This window comes from Phalaenopsis equestris, unplaced genomic scaffold (genome assembly GCF_001263595.1).
Source record: "Phalaenopsis equestris unplaced genomic scaffold, ASM126359v1 Scaffold235023, whole genome shotgun sequence".
Lineage (NCBI taxonomy): Eukaryota > Viridiplantae > Streptophyta > Magnoliopsida > Asparagales > Orchidaceae > Phalaenopsis > Phalaenopsis equestris.
In genome coordinates, this window is record NW_018252916.1 from 3,124 (window position 1) to 17,249 (window position 14,126).

At 29.2% G+C, this 14,126-nt stretch overlaps 1 protein-coding gene across 1 annotated transcript; it reads left to right on the forward strand.

Moving 5' to 3' along the window:
* Positions 1-273: 273 nt before the first annotated feature.
* LOC110039068 lies at positions 274-13,402 on the forward strand. Its single transcript, XM_020744013.1, has 3 exons — positions 274-312; positions 9,916-10,363; positions 13,200-13,402. The coding sequence occupies exons 1-3, from the start codon at positions 274-276 to the stop codon at positions 13,241-13,243; spliced, it is 531 nt and encodes a 176-aa protein (XP_020599672.1). The 3' UTR covers positions 13,244-13,402.
* Positions 13,403-14,126: the final 724 nt, after the last annotated feature.

The following is a 14,126-nucleotide window of genomic DNA, read 5'->3' on the forward strand; positions in this document are numbered from 1 at the left end:
TTTATCCAACCTTTTCATGGGTTCATCAAACTTATCTCTGAGTCTTGACCCATGTATTTAATATTTTATTTCTTGCCTGGTCACCCAAACTCTCTTTAATGAGTAGGGTTTCGAGACATCTCCATCTTTATTTCTTCTTAAAATTTTTCAACAAAACTTTGATATTAGCATCATTTGATGAATTTTTTATAGATTTTATTTTCAGCTCTATTTTGATATCTTTCTGTACACATTACAAGAAAGATGTCTCCCAACTTATTTTCTTTCTCGATAATGGAAATAACCAGGCTTTTTGCTCAAGTTATCGGAATGGTGAGTCATCATCAAGTTTGGAATGGGTTTCAACAACTTTAGAGTTTTACAATTGACATGGAATCCTCACCTCACTTCGACATTGAATCAGAAGAAGACTTTCAATTGCTGAAAAAGAGGGTTATCAAGACTACCATTGTTATAACTATCAACATTGTTCTTTGATGTGTAGATAAGTATGCTAATATTTCCTTATGATTTACACTTTTTTATGGCTGAGATTGAAATTTAAAGAAAGAAATTTTTATATTTTTCATGGAGGAACAATAGGTAATGGAAGTGAGGAAATGTAGAGGAGACTTAGATCAAAGGAGCATATTGAAGAAAGGTGCCTAGAAGCCACGATACTGGTGCCTAGGCACAGGACCCATGGTGCCTAGGCGCTCATGCCTTCTATATCACACAAAGAGATTGAAGCCTAGGCGCCAATAACTGCTAAGAGCACTTTTGATAGTTCAGGAAGCCTATCATGGGGAGTTGTGTAGGAGGTTGTGGAGTGATTTTTATGTTAAATAATAGAGTCTATATATAGCCTTGTATCAGAGAGTTAGATGGATGCATGAATATGTAGGGATTGATGAGAGTTGGTTATTTTGAGGATTACCTTGTTGTAAAATCCTTCTACTTCATCTAGTGTAGAGGATAGGGAGAGACTTTAGGAACAGCAGCCAAGATCCAGGAAGAGTCTTGGTTAAGCATCTTTTGGTCATTGTAAAGGAGAGGAAGATAAATCTTGTTTGTCTGTATTTTTGTATTTCATTTGTAAACATTTGGATAGTGGATTTCTCTTATTTTAATGAATTTGAGTTGTGTCTTTCTCATGCTTCTTGAGTAGATGTCTGTTCCTTACCTCTGATGATTAAGTAGGATGTATAGGACTAGAAAATGCTTTTAAATTACTTTTAATTATCAAATGTTATGATTACCTTTATATAATCATTTTCTTTTCATTCTGACCAAGTGAAATGTTAAAATGTGTTGTGAATCATAATGACTCGGGAGAGCTATGACAAAATCAACTAGTTTAGTACATTGAAATTTGAGGTATAGGTTGATTTGGCTTGTAAGGAGATGCAAATATTAAGGAAATATTCTTTGATTTGATAATGATAGAAATTAAGGAATTAACCGTAGTTTAAAAAATCTTTTTAATGAACTTGGGAGAGGGTAAAGAAGAGTGTTGCTCTTTTTTGTAACAAGCCTATTATAAAATTTGTACTTTATATTTCCTATACTCCACTTGCATCATTATAAGGGAGGGGTTTTTTATAACCTATTATGTTATGTAGGATTACTTGTGTAGGATTTAAATTTATTATTCTTTGTGACACAGTACATTAACTTATTGAACTTAAAAGTGTTTTAACTATTTTAGCTAGGACAAAAATAAATATGCTAGAGCTTTTCCTATTTGGAGTTACCTTGTTCTTTTTTGGATCAACATTTCAAATTCTAACATCTGATACTACTGATATTACACGTGCACTTGTATAATTCTCCAATGTGTAGTAGCACCTAGAAGCGATATTCAATTATTGGCGCGATTTCTGGGGAACGACAGTGATTTTGACTTAAGAAAATTTTATTTGAACTTGGAGGTCTTAGATTTGAAAACTTGTGGTGTTAATTTTTTTGTGTTGTACTGTTTTCATTGTTTGTCTTTTATCAAAATAAGAAAAACCATAAATATTTTGAGGTTTGTTTGATTGTGTGTTTGAACTTTCAAAATTTGGAGTTTCTAGTTCTTATATGGGTAGTTCAGGAATTACTAGACTTGAACCTTATGATTCAGAGCTAGAGAGAATTGTAGGAAAATTAATAAGCTAAAGATCTTTGAACAACTCGTAGAAAAGATGGTGAACCATTCACTAAACAATCCAGATATCCATGAACCAAGTCATGAAAATTCAGATGCACATAGACCTTTTACTTGACAATGTAAAATTTGAAAAAATATAACATATGAATGAAAATTTATTAAAGATGATAAATGAAATCTACGATCATTTTTTTCCAATTGTACTTCTTTTATCTTTAAAATGAAAATATGTTCTTTTCATGTAATCAATATTGTTTGAAGTCCCCTCCCTAATTTAGGTACTCTAACACTTTTGGTTCTCCCACAAGTATACGTTTAATATAAGTAATAACATATTTTTTTAGTATGGAATATCGATCCCATATGGAGTGAGGGGTTAATGTTGTAGAGTATGTTATAGTCTACTAAATATAGTTCTTTGCTTAGAACATAGATTAGGTTGAAGATTTACAAACAAATTTTTCAGAGTTGCGATCAATTGTAAATGTTAAATTCAACAAAAACCTACTTAAATTACTTAAATTAATGATTATCAAGATGTATAACAACCCTCCCTTGCAATGATATAAGTATTGTGTAGGAGTAGAATATTTTGAATTGAAACTATGGCTAGTGACAAATAAAAGCAGTTCTCTTCTTTACCCTCTAGCCAGTGCATAAAGAGGTTTGATTAAACCTATTTTAATTCCTCTAACCCCTATTTGAAACGATCAAAAAATATTTTCCTGTCTATTTGCATTTCCATATGGACTACTTTTCCTTCACAGACTAGTTTAATGTGAATACCCTATTTGTTTCTCCATAGCTCTCCTAAGTCATGATGGACCACAACATATTTTAACAATCATTTAGCCAGAATGAAAAGTAAATTATAGATGGAAGAATATTCATCACATTAAAGATGTAAAACCAATTCTAAAAGTATCCTACAATCCTACACCACCTATATATTCATCACAAGAGAATGGTAAGAAGGAACTACTCATAAAGCAAAAAGGAAACAATGCAAGTCATCCTTTTAAACAAAGCAAATCTACTAGAATTGTTCTTACAAAAAATATAAGATGAAATAGAACACATTGCTTAAATTTTCCCCTGTAAAAGTGATGAAAACTTATTAACAAACGATTTCCAAACACCTTCTGCAATGCTGAGTTCTTCCCTTACAATCACACAGAAGTTCCTCACCAACTCTCCAGACAAATAAAAAGAAACTAGCGTACTACAAAAAAATTCCTACCCTAGGCTTTGTAAGAACTTCTCTCCAACATTCTAAAGAGCTCAACCTTTCCAAATTCACCAACGATGCTCCATGGAACCATCTATATGCACCAAATAACTCTTTGCATCGTGTAGAGAAAACTTGATGAACTACCCCAGGCAAATCTGGGGCCTAGGCGCCACCGAGCTTGTTCCTAGACTCCAAGCTCTCTATCTGGTTAGCTCAGTTCTGGCACCTAGGCACCCAAGTAAGTAGCACCAAGGTGCTTTGGTGGAGTGCCCTGGCGCCCAATGACTGGTGCTTAGGCGCCGGTCTGTTAAATCTGCCAATTTGCTCCACATAACCTCATTTCATCTCCACTTCTTTCCAGTTCTACTTATTACATTTGCAAGTAAAACATGAATATACCCTTCTTCAAAGTGCAATTTCATCCATAAACAGGTCCAAAAGAGAGAAAATTAAGCATACTTTAAGCCATATAACGTCCTATCACTAGTCCTCTGAGTGAGTCAATAATTTGACTATATGGATTGACATTCATGATCCATATTAAGATGACTGCCTCTTCCTTTTAAGGATAGTATCACGAGGAATTTTCTCTCTTTGAGCATCTATAAGACATTAAGCTCAACTTATAAATGTCTTCTATTTTCATACAATTAAAGTCCAACCACCTCCAAATGTAAAGATGTTAATATTACATAAGTATATGGAGAAGTTTGATCCATCTAACCATATCACTGACTTTAAGATAGCTATAACTCTTTTTTCTCTAGGTTTGTAAGGAAATATCAATTTTCACTTTACAAGTTTTAAATGAGTATTAATTTAGTATTTTTTTCATGTTCCTTTAAGAAATAGTGTTGTACAAAAACGGTTCTGAGTTGAGAAAGTTCATGATCGTGTTCAAGTTCATTCATTAAAAGCTTCGTTGAGGGCAATTTCAGCTTTTAGAAATGTGTTCGAGCATAAACTCATCTATCATCTTCCTATTTGAGCTTGGCCAAACTCATATAGAGATTACCAAGCTTACTAATTAGTAGCTCATATAACTACAAACTAAAAGATTCATTGTAGAGCTATAAAGAAACCTTAGTTTAGCTTAATACAAAAGCATATTAAAAAGATAAATTAGTTGGATCAAGCTACTTAAGCATGTTAAGAATAGAAAAAGAACATTTAAATTATAATATTGGTTAATGAACCTTAATTGCGCAGTAATCACATCTTAATCAAGCATCTTACCTAGCTTATCTATGAATTTTAAATGATTATATTCATATACATAATGAATTAAACAATAAGCTATTCAAGCTTGCTCATTTAGAAAATGAGAATTTTGGAAAGTGTTCATGTTTGTTAGATTATTTAATTAAATGATCATGAATGAGATTTAATCAAGTAGATTTGTAAGTAGCTTGTAAAATGCTCGATTCATTTATAGGCCAACAAAGAAGCATGATCTACTTCACTTACCTCAAGAGAAAATTTATCACTCTATTAGATAATATCTAGAATCCCTTAAATTATTATATCAATGATTTTATCGCGTTCAATTATTTAAGATTAGAACTTTTCTTAGATCTTCATAACACTATGTAATCTAAAGCCAAACAATATACTTAGAGGAAATTAAAAAGAAAAAAGAGAATGTTGCATTTAAAATAATCAGACTAAAACATATTATTATCAATCACTTTAACGACTCAAATTAAATCCATTTGTTTAATTACATTTTAAATTTAAAGTCAAATGAGCATTGTTAGGCCGATTAGTTTAATAGAGCTTATATTTTCCATGATTAAACATATAGGATTTATAATAAGCAACATGAGCATCATGATTTTCATCTCATGATTAAAGTGAATTTAATACCATCATGTGGTATATTTCGGCATCCAAATTTACGTGACTTTTATAATTTGAAATTAATACAACTTTATAATCTTATATAAAAGTCACATGAGATTTAGCTTTTTCAAGGGTACAACATTTATTGTTTAGATTTAAACACAATTATACACAATATTTAATTAGAACCTCCAATATGAACATGTTATATATAACTCCAAATTGGATGTTTGGAGTTTTTTTAATTCTAAAATTGAATTTTTTTGTTTAATTTTAAATTATTTGACTGAAAGTGTTTGATTTAATATGATTATTTTGTAGCATCTAATTTGATTTGATTAGATCCAAATACACAGAACTAGGATGGTGTAAAGTGTTTTTAAAAGATTTTGTAACTTATAAGAATTAATGTCTTCATGATGGAGTTAGGAGATTAAATTATCCAACTTATCCTTCATAGTTTTTTAAGTAACTTAATACTTTTATAATAGTTTATGAATTTAAATAATGTTAAAAATAATTGAATAATTTAAAAGGTGATTAAATATTTTAAGGAATTAAATTTTTTAATTAATTAATGTCACTTCGAGGTTTAAAATTCTATTTATTGGATTAAAAAATTTTTAAGGATAAAATTTGCTCAATCATTTTAATATTAAAAATTTTAGTTAATCCATAATGTTAAGGGCTTTTCATAAGTGATTTTAAATTCATATCTAAATTTTGTTAATATAAAAACCCTTGACAATTACGTTAATTTTATTATTTAATAGATTCATTATTAAATTTATATTTTTCTACACATATGAAATCAATTCATTGATTTTTAAAATAAAAAAAATTATAGTAAATTAAATTAAATCATAAAAGTATAAAAAATAAAATATATTTTCATATAATTTATATAATTTTACGTTTATTCAATTTGAATTAGTATTTCTCTAAAGGGTTTAATAAATCTAAAATCTTTGATTTTCCAATTATAATGGCAGTTAGCAAAATTCTATAAGAAGTTCTTGTGTAGTGGTTATAGCAAATATATCATCTCATTATTTATGATGAGGATTAGGGCTTTATTTGCAATAACTAATACAACTATATAATGTCGTGATTAGATATAGCATATAGGGTTCCAATAAGAATCCATATATGGGAGAAGGAAGAGCCATCCTATTAGTAATCATAATATCTTAGTAAAATGGCATTTGATCTTAGACTTACGAGTTATATTAACATTTTTCTGAATCTTACCTTTTAGGTCAAAATTAATGAAGATGCATAACTATCCTGGCTCCTCATAATTTGCTCCTCTTAACTAAAACACCATCTGAAGCCACCAAAGCAAAAGGATGTAATGTATAGATGGAGTTTGAAAGCTTGCCAATAACACATGGGCATTCAATAGCTCTCATCAAATCTTTGGAAACTCTTAGCCCGATTACTTCTTGTTTGAAATGGATGTTACTTAAAAAATTTCATTCTAAGTACGTAATTGGAGGAAAATAAATGAAGACACATTTTCTTAATAAAAATCTTGAAAATTTTAGCAGATAAATATCTAATAGTCTCATTCATGAAGAAACGTATAGCCATTTGATTTTTGGTTTCTATGCCTCGTTAGTATAGAATCGCAAGGGATTTATGGTGATCCCTTTTGATGTTATTAAAATTATTCACACTAATCATGAATTAACTAAGAAGTCGTATTACTAACAACATAAAATAGTCCAATCCAAAAAGAAGAAAAAATGAGATGGCTCAAGACCATAAAAGAAAAAAGAGAACCCCTAGTTATTTGAATCACCTAAATTATATTCCTCTCCAAAAATCATCAGAAAATAATGAAGTCACCATCTGTAAAAAGAAGTATTTATGTCACATGACATTAATATGCATTACAATATTAGATTGTGTCTTCTACAATGAGTATGATTATAATACAAAAGCTTGTTGTTATAAATGAAGACTTAATAAAGAACTTTTGAATGAGAAACTAAATAAATGGTTTGTATGTACTCATGCAAAATAATTCTAAAATTGGGAGCTAATTAATGAGAATAATGATTAACTTGTGCTAACATATACTATTTATATTACAAGGATAGCCCTAAAAGCTTTGGTGGAGGATGAGTTGAATTATCATGAATGATGGGCTCTAATTGATTCTAATCAAAAGATATTATTATGATAATATGTTATTATTATTAAAATAATAATTAAATTATAAAATATTTAGGGTAAGTATAACGATTTTAATTTGCTTCCTTTGGAGCTATTAGATGATTTATGTAATAAACAATATATAAAAGAAACTAATAGTTAGTTAGATGAAACAATAATTTATAAGCATGATTAATAATTTTATATAAATTTAATTTTTTTATTGTTTACATGTTATTCATTCTTTTACAATTAAATTTTCTGTTAATCTTGGCATTTCTTTTATATATTTCCTATTATTAACCAATATTTTTTGTAACACTATTTACAAATATTATTCCTATGATGGTGAAGATGCTCATTAAAAATTAATATCAACAATTTTTAGAGAATAAAAAAAAAAGATTATGTTTTATCATACTAACCTTCATTATACCTGTTATTGTTATTCTAATAACATTACTTGGGCATTGTTCATTATACCACTAATCATTAATACATGCCATTTTTTATTCCCTTTCATACTTTTGTCCTCCACAATCAATGTAACAACAATATATATTATCAACCATCTATTGTGTAATCTTAATATTACCCATTGACACCATAAGCACATCATATAAGGTCGTTTTCTTTGCTAGCCTCTGATACCATCTATATGGGGCTTATATGATCATCCAAACATATAATAGAAATTAAAGTGTCATTCTACCTCATAAGAGCATCAATAGTACATTGAGTCTAAAGAAAAATTATGAGCATTAATTATGTCTATCTTCATAAGATCATGCAGATTTTTATTATCAATATGTTGTGTTATTTAGGTTTAATCTTGCCAAATTTATCACACAAAAACTAAAAGATTTTAGAAAAAGTAAACAAATTTAAGGTCCCTTGTATATCATAAAAGAAAGTTTCGCTTGATGTTTGTGATATATAACTTTGAAAGTTAAAAAGTATTTTTTTATATTCTTAAACAAAATAAAATTAATTTTAGCGTGCTCATAAATTAATGTATGTTTACTAGAAGAGCTTTTGGCTCTAACTACATCATGATCACAATAGACGAAACTTTGATTAATGGGGCTAAATTTACTTATGCAATATAATTATTGGTATCTAGAAGCCTAAAAATGAGCTATTATGGGTAGAGGAGGGACTATTGATTGCCCTATGCAAAGCTCACAAAATTTTAGAATATGCTAGAAAGAAAGTGCACTAAATAAAATTCAGCTTTAGATGGTAGGGATATGGATACTATCTTCCATAATAGAAAATTAGTTTCACCTAATGGGCATCAAAAAAATAATAATAAATGTAAATTTATAATTAATTTTATAGTCATCCATCAATTTTTTATTTTATAAATATTTTTCTAGAAACAAATTTTGAATAAGGATCCTATTATAGTGGAGTTACAAACACCCATAAAATAAAGTTAGATAAGTAGTGGATTGATACGCATGAGCTTTCGTCTGTATGAATATTTTATCATTAAAATTTAATTATTTAAAATTTGGCAAAAATCATATTTAGGTAGAAATTTTTATACTTTTTAATATTGGACTTTTTGAAGAAAGGAGATAAGAAATAGATGATTCATGGAGCTCTTAATAAATAGTCAAGGCATTGTAAGAGAGTGATCTTTAAGTGGATCATCTCAATAATCAAATTTTGTAATCAAGAGCAGTGCAACAAAAGAAAAGAAGAAAGTGAGGATCGATGGATTTTGATCCAAAGATATTTATGATGCGTATTACTCATGTTTTTCCTATCTTGGCAATGTAAGAGATACAAAAGAAAAAATGTTTGGGATTCCAATTGTTTATTTTTACAATGTTAAAATATTATTTATGAAGTTGTTTAATAACAGATAAGATGTTAATTTAAATAATATGTGAACATGAGATGAAAGGTGAAGAAGAAAGTGAGGAAAGTGGGCGAGAGATGGAGTGAGATTTTTGCCTAAATTTTTTGCCCGTTACTCCCTATTAAAAAATTATTTAAAAATTACCAATTTGTTATGAAATTTACTCCATTAATTGTTATTCCTAAAATCATCCCCTTCATTTTTTATCATACACAATGTCTCTCAAATATACTCATTTTGCTCAAAATTTTTCGCTAAAATCAAAGTTTGAAAATTTAGTGTCCAAATTTATCCATTTTTAATTTCAATCACAAGTGGTCCTAATTGAAAATTTTTTAAACTGGAATAAATTTACATAATCATAATTTTTTCTTGGATTGATTAAAATCTATTTTAATCATTCAAAGCAAGGAAAAATTTCATACATTGCACCCAATTCTTTTAGATTTTCCTATCTCACACATAAATTTTGATTTCTACACACAAAACAATTTATTTATGAATGAAAATATGAATTTGATTATTAAAATATGATAATGAGTATTATTTTTTACGTGCTGTTGTAAATTAGAGCTGTCAATTATTATTAAAATTTAGGTGTGAGATAGATAAATATAAATGTCTTGGATGCAAGTTACGTAGAAAGCTCCTTATTTGATTGTAATTTGAGTTGTCCTGCAGTGGCAAATCAGTAATTCTCATTACATTCGCGCCCAAAGGTCTAAATCTCCCATTCTTAAACCGACGCCACCTGCCAAGAGTCACGCCTTCCTATCCCCCGTCACGTGCGGAACCGTCTACGCTGCTCCTTCTACCTCAGCTTTTCATGTACTAAATCTTCCGCCGGCAGTGGCGGCGGAATCTTTGGCGATCTCACGAAATAACTCCGGCGATGTCGACGCCAACGAGACAACAAAAGCTTCTCTGCCTCGCCGTCTTCTTCATAGGCGTCTGCGCTTTTCAAGCACAAGCAGCATGCGGGCTAAGGTGCCGCGCAGCGGCCATCCGAGCTCTTCCAGCGGCGACGGAACCCTTCATCGGCCGCCGTCCGGTGCCAGACCCGGTGCCGGCTGGATTTCTATGATGACAAGCGTCCGGTACCTAGCTGCCCGGACCGCCTTCACAATCGGTAAAATTGCATTTTTTTTCTGAAGTATCACTCGACCGGGAGCGAATATTAAGTAGGTGCTGTGAGATGATATTGGTGGCGATATTAAGGTGATATTGCACCTCAATATTATCTACATGTCATCAATACGACTCCAATACTATATCAATATCACATATCCGCGCTAATTTCAGTGTTTGGTTTGCGAAAGCGTAGAATGGAAAAGGGCTTTGTATCGTTAGAATCTCTGGCTCAAATTTTGTGGGCGGCTATTATTTCTTGTTTTGTAGATCTGCGTTGGTCAGGTCGGGGTTAAAAGTGTAATTAAGCGGAGATTCTTGGCATACAGAGCCTTGTTATCCTGTTTTCCAAATCCAGAGGAATTCAAAAAGTGCCTGAATTTTATTTAAATATACAATTATATTTATCTATTTATATAGAAGCATTTCTTCTCACACATTCAAAATTATGACAATTTCAAGACACAGCACTTCTTATTTGCTCATATGCATAAGAAATGGGTGATATGTGACCAAATGTGGATCAGATATGATCCACTTGTAGGACAAATGTTTATATATATATATATATATATATATATATATGAGACCTATCTAAATTCTTATAATTTATTATAATTTTATTTTGGTTAACTTGTTTTTAATAAATTTGTCTCTCTTAGATAGGGATGGTTGGTGATTCATTTCTGCAATGTTTTCATTTTATAAATTTAATATATTTTAGTTTAATTTATAAAACAAACGATAGTATAAAAAAATGTCAAAATTTGTCTTCGATGATTAACTAATTTGTAAAAGAAATTATTCTCTTAGGGAAGCATGATTTTATATGCACCAAAGACAAGAAAAACGCGAAAAAATTAAAACAATATATGCTTTCGAAATACTTCGAGATATAAAAAGTTACATTTAGGCTGGCTTTGCGAGAATGAAGAATGCTGAATGTCTTCCGCTTCGAGAAGACAAGAAACAACTTTATATGTATTTTTCTCTTTTTCTCAAAATCCAATGTGATATTAAAAAGTTTGATGGGCAAATCCTTTTTTTTTTAATTCATAAGTTTTTACAGCAAAAAATAATTTTAAATTTTATTTAAAATAAGTATAATATAAAATTTATTGACTATGAGCTGTTATCATCTTTAGGGGCTGCATGGTAATTAATCTAAGTAGGTTTTAAATTAAATATTTCCAAATATTAAATTTTAAATCCATGATTTTTTAAATCCGATTTCCTACTAATTTTTTTTCAGTTTGTGATAAATCTTGAATTTACTGTCCGGATGGTGGCAGAATTTTGTATGTCCCAATTTATCTGATTTACTAATCTTGATTAAAGCATTGTCATGCAGCCCATTAGGATTTTATGTGTGCTGATTATCAAGGATTACTCTTAGATCAATGCTTGTAGAAAACAAATTATTTTGTACATTATTTTATTTTATTTTATCCATGTGTGAATAAAAGTTTTATTTGAGAATTTTAAAGAGAATCTGAATTTTAAAGCTTAAAGGTAATGTTTTTTTTTAATTTTACAAAAGTTAATTTTACGACATTAATTGATGTACTCAATAAATTTAGTCTTTTTTTAAAACTTATTTTTTCTTAATTTAAGCAAACATATGAGGTCTTATTAATTATTTCATGGGAATTTACATACATGCCTCACTAATCTTATGTATATACGCATTTAAAGTTTCATATTTACACTTTTAACCCCTTCATGTCATAAATCATGTGAAAAATTTCAATGTTATTTACGTAAATATGAATATTTAGATGTTAGATATGCAAATTTATAAATATTACATGGTATCTATGTAAATATATAATCTTTTTTCGTTGTCATCCCAATTATATCTCAAATACCACAAGATCAAAAACATTTGGGTAACTACTACAATACTTTTCTGATTTCGCTTTTTATTCTAGTGCTCTTTTTAATGTTTTAAATAGAAGATTATATTATACAAGGAGACAGAAGTTTCAAAAACTTATCATTTACTCTCATAATTAGTTCCATTTAAAAAGAAAGATTAGGACATACAATTATTTAAAGTCAAATGACTAAATTATCCCGAATTACAATAAGAATAAAAAATATGCATGTAGAAGCTTATGTTTAAGTGTTGAATATGAAAATACAGAAGAATTGAGTAGTATGCATCTTCTTTAATTTAATTAATCTTTATTGCCATAAGTTGAAAATACAGAAGAATTGAGTAGTATGCATCTAATCTTCTTTAATTTAATTAATCTTTATTGCCATAAGAAAACATAAAAGCATAAAAATATCATTTAAAATTACTATAACCTTTTTCGGGAGAAAAAAAATTATCGAACAAGCACAAAATTCAGTACAACATGCTATTTTAAATTTTTCAAATTTAAATTTAAGTACATTCAAATTTGAATTTTATACATTTATTAAAAACCAACTATTTTAAATAGAGAAGTCTAATGATATTAAGAATTGTCCATCCAAACTAAAAATGAATTTAAAACAAACATTTAAAATAAAATTGATAATTTTATGATATTGATTGAGAAATTAAGAAAAGCCAACAGATTTAAAATCACTGAATGCTAATCACATTAAGAAAATTTAACAATTATAATTCATTCCTCACCTTTCATTATTCAACCCGTATTTTCTTTATTTTTATTTATATGAGCATAATAGTAGTTTTCTCTTTTATAGTTACTTCGGCATGAAGCATGTAAAATCTATATTATTTTTTAAGTATTTATGCATTGAGTTTTTTGGTTTAAAAAGGAAACAAAAAAGAATTTGTGAAAGTTTTTTAATGTCTTCACACTCCCCTGGCATTTCTGTAGAAATCTCGCTTCGTGATTGCCTCGGGTACATAAAGTCAGGGTGACGTCATAATCCGTACCTTAAAAATAATTTAGTGTGGCCATTAATTATTATTTTTGAGATCAAAGGGCGAGGTTTTCCAGTCAAATCGGTGAAGCGGAGGATGATGCGGCGGGCTGGGTGGTGTTTTTGTCTTCTTCTTGTTTGGAAGAGAATCTCCATCACTCCCTACTTACTATTCATAATCTGTGTACCTCTACATACGTAATTGGATTTATTTTATTTTTTAATTATTTGATTTGAATTATTGATATGAGAATTTTATTAATTTAAATGTCAGAAATGAGGGGTGACAAATAGCGCACATGGTTTGCTTGGATCCATCTGTAGGATTTTGGGGCTATGTTTATTTGATTTGGTTGAGTCATTAGCGTGGTCACGTAACATCTTGTCATAAAGAAAATATGCATGTGAATGTTGCTGCTGCATATGTAACTTCTATATTGATAGATCTTTGATTTGCAAGCTTTTATTTGTTTGAGAAATTATGATGTATGGAACTATCCGTCCATCATATATGTGGATTTACATGAACGTGACTTCTGATGATTAGACAAACATGCAATATCCGGGTATAATATTTTCTCCAAATATATTTTGATGGCAAGGTCTTTGATTCATTACTTAATGACTCGTTACTTAATGTTTTATTCTGAGCTTGTTTTGAGTGTTATAATGCACTTTTTTTATATTTTTTTTTCTATTTTTATATGCTAGAAGTTTTAACATTTAATTTTTTTTGTTTTTCTTCTCCTTAAAATTTGAGCTATCTAATTATGTAAAATTTTTGGTTGAGCATGTGCTCTCAATTTCTGGAAAAAAAAAAAACATTCTAACGATTAGACTAATCTAAAATGCATAATTTTTTTTTTCCTCAAAATGCAAGC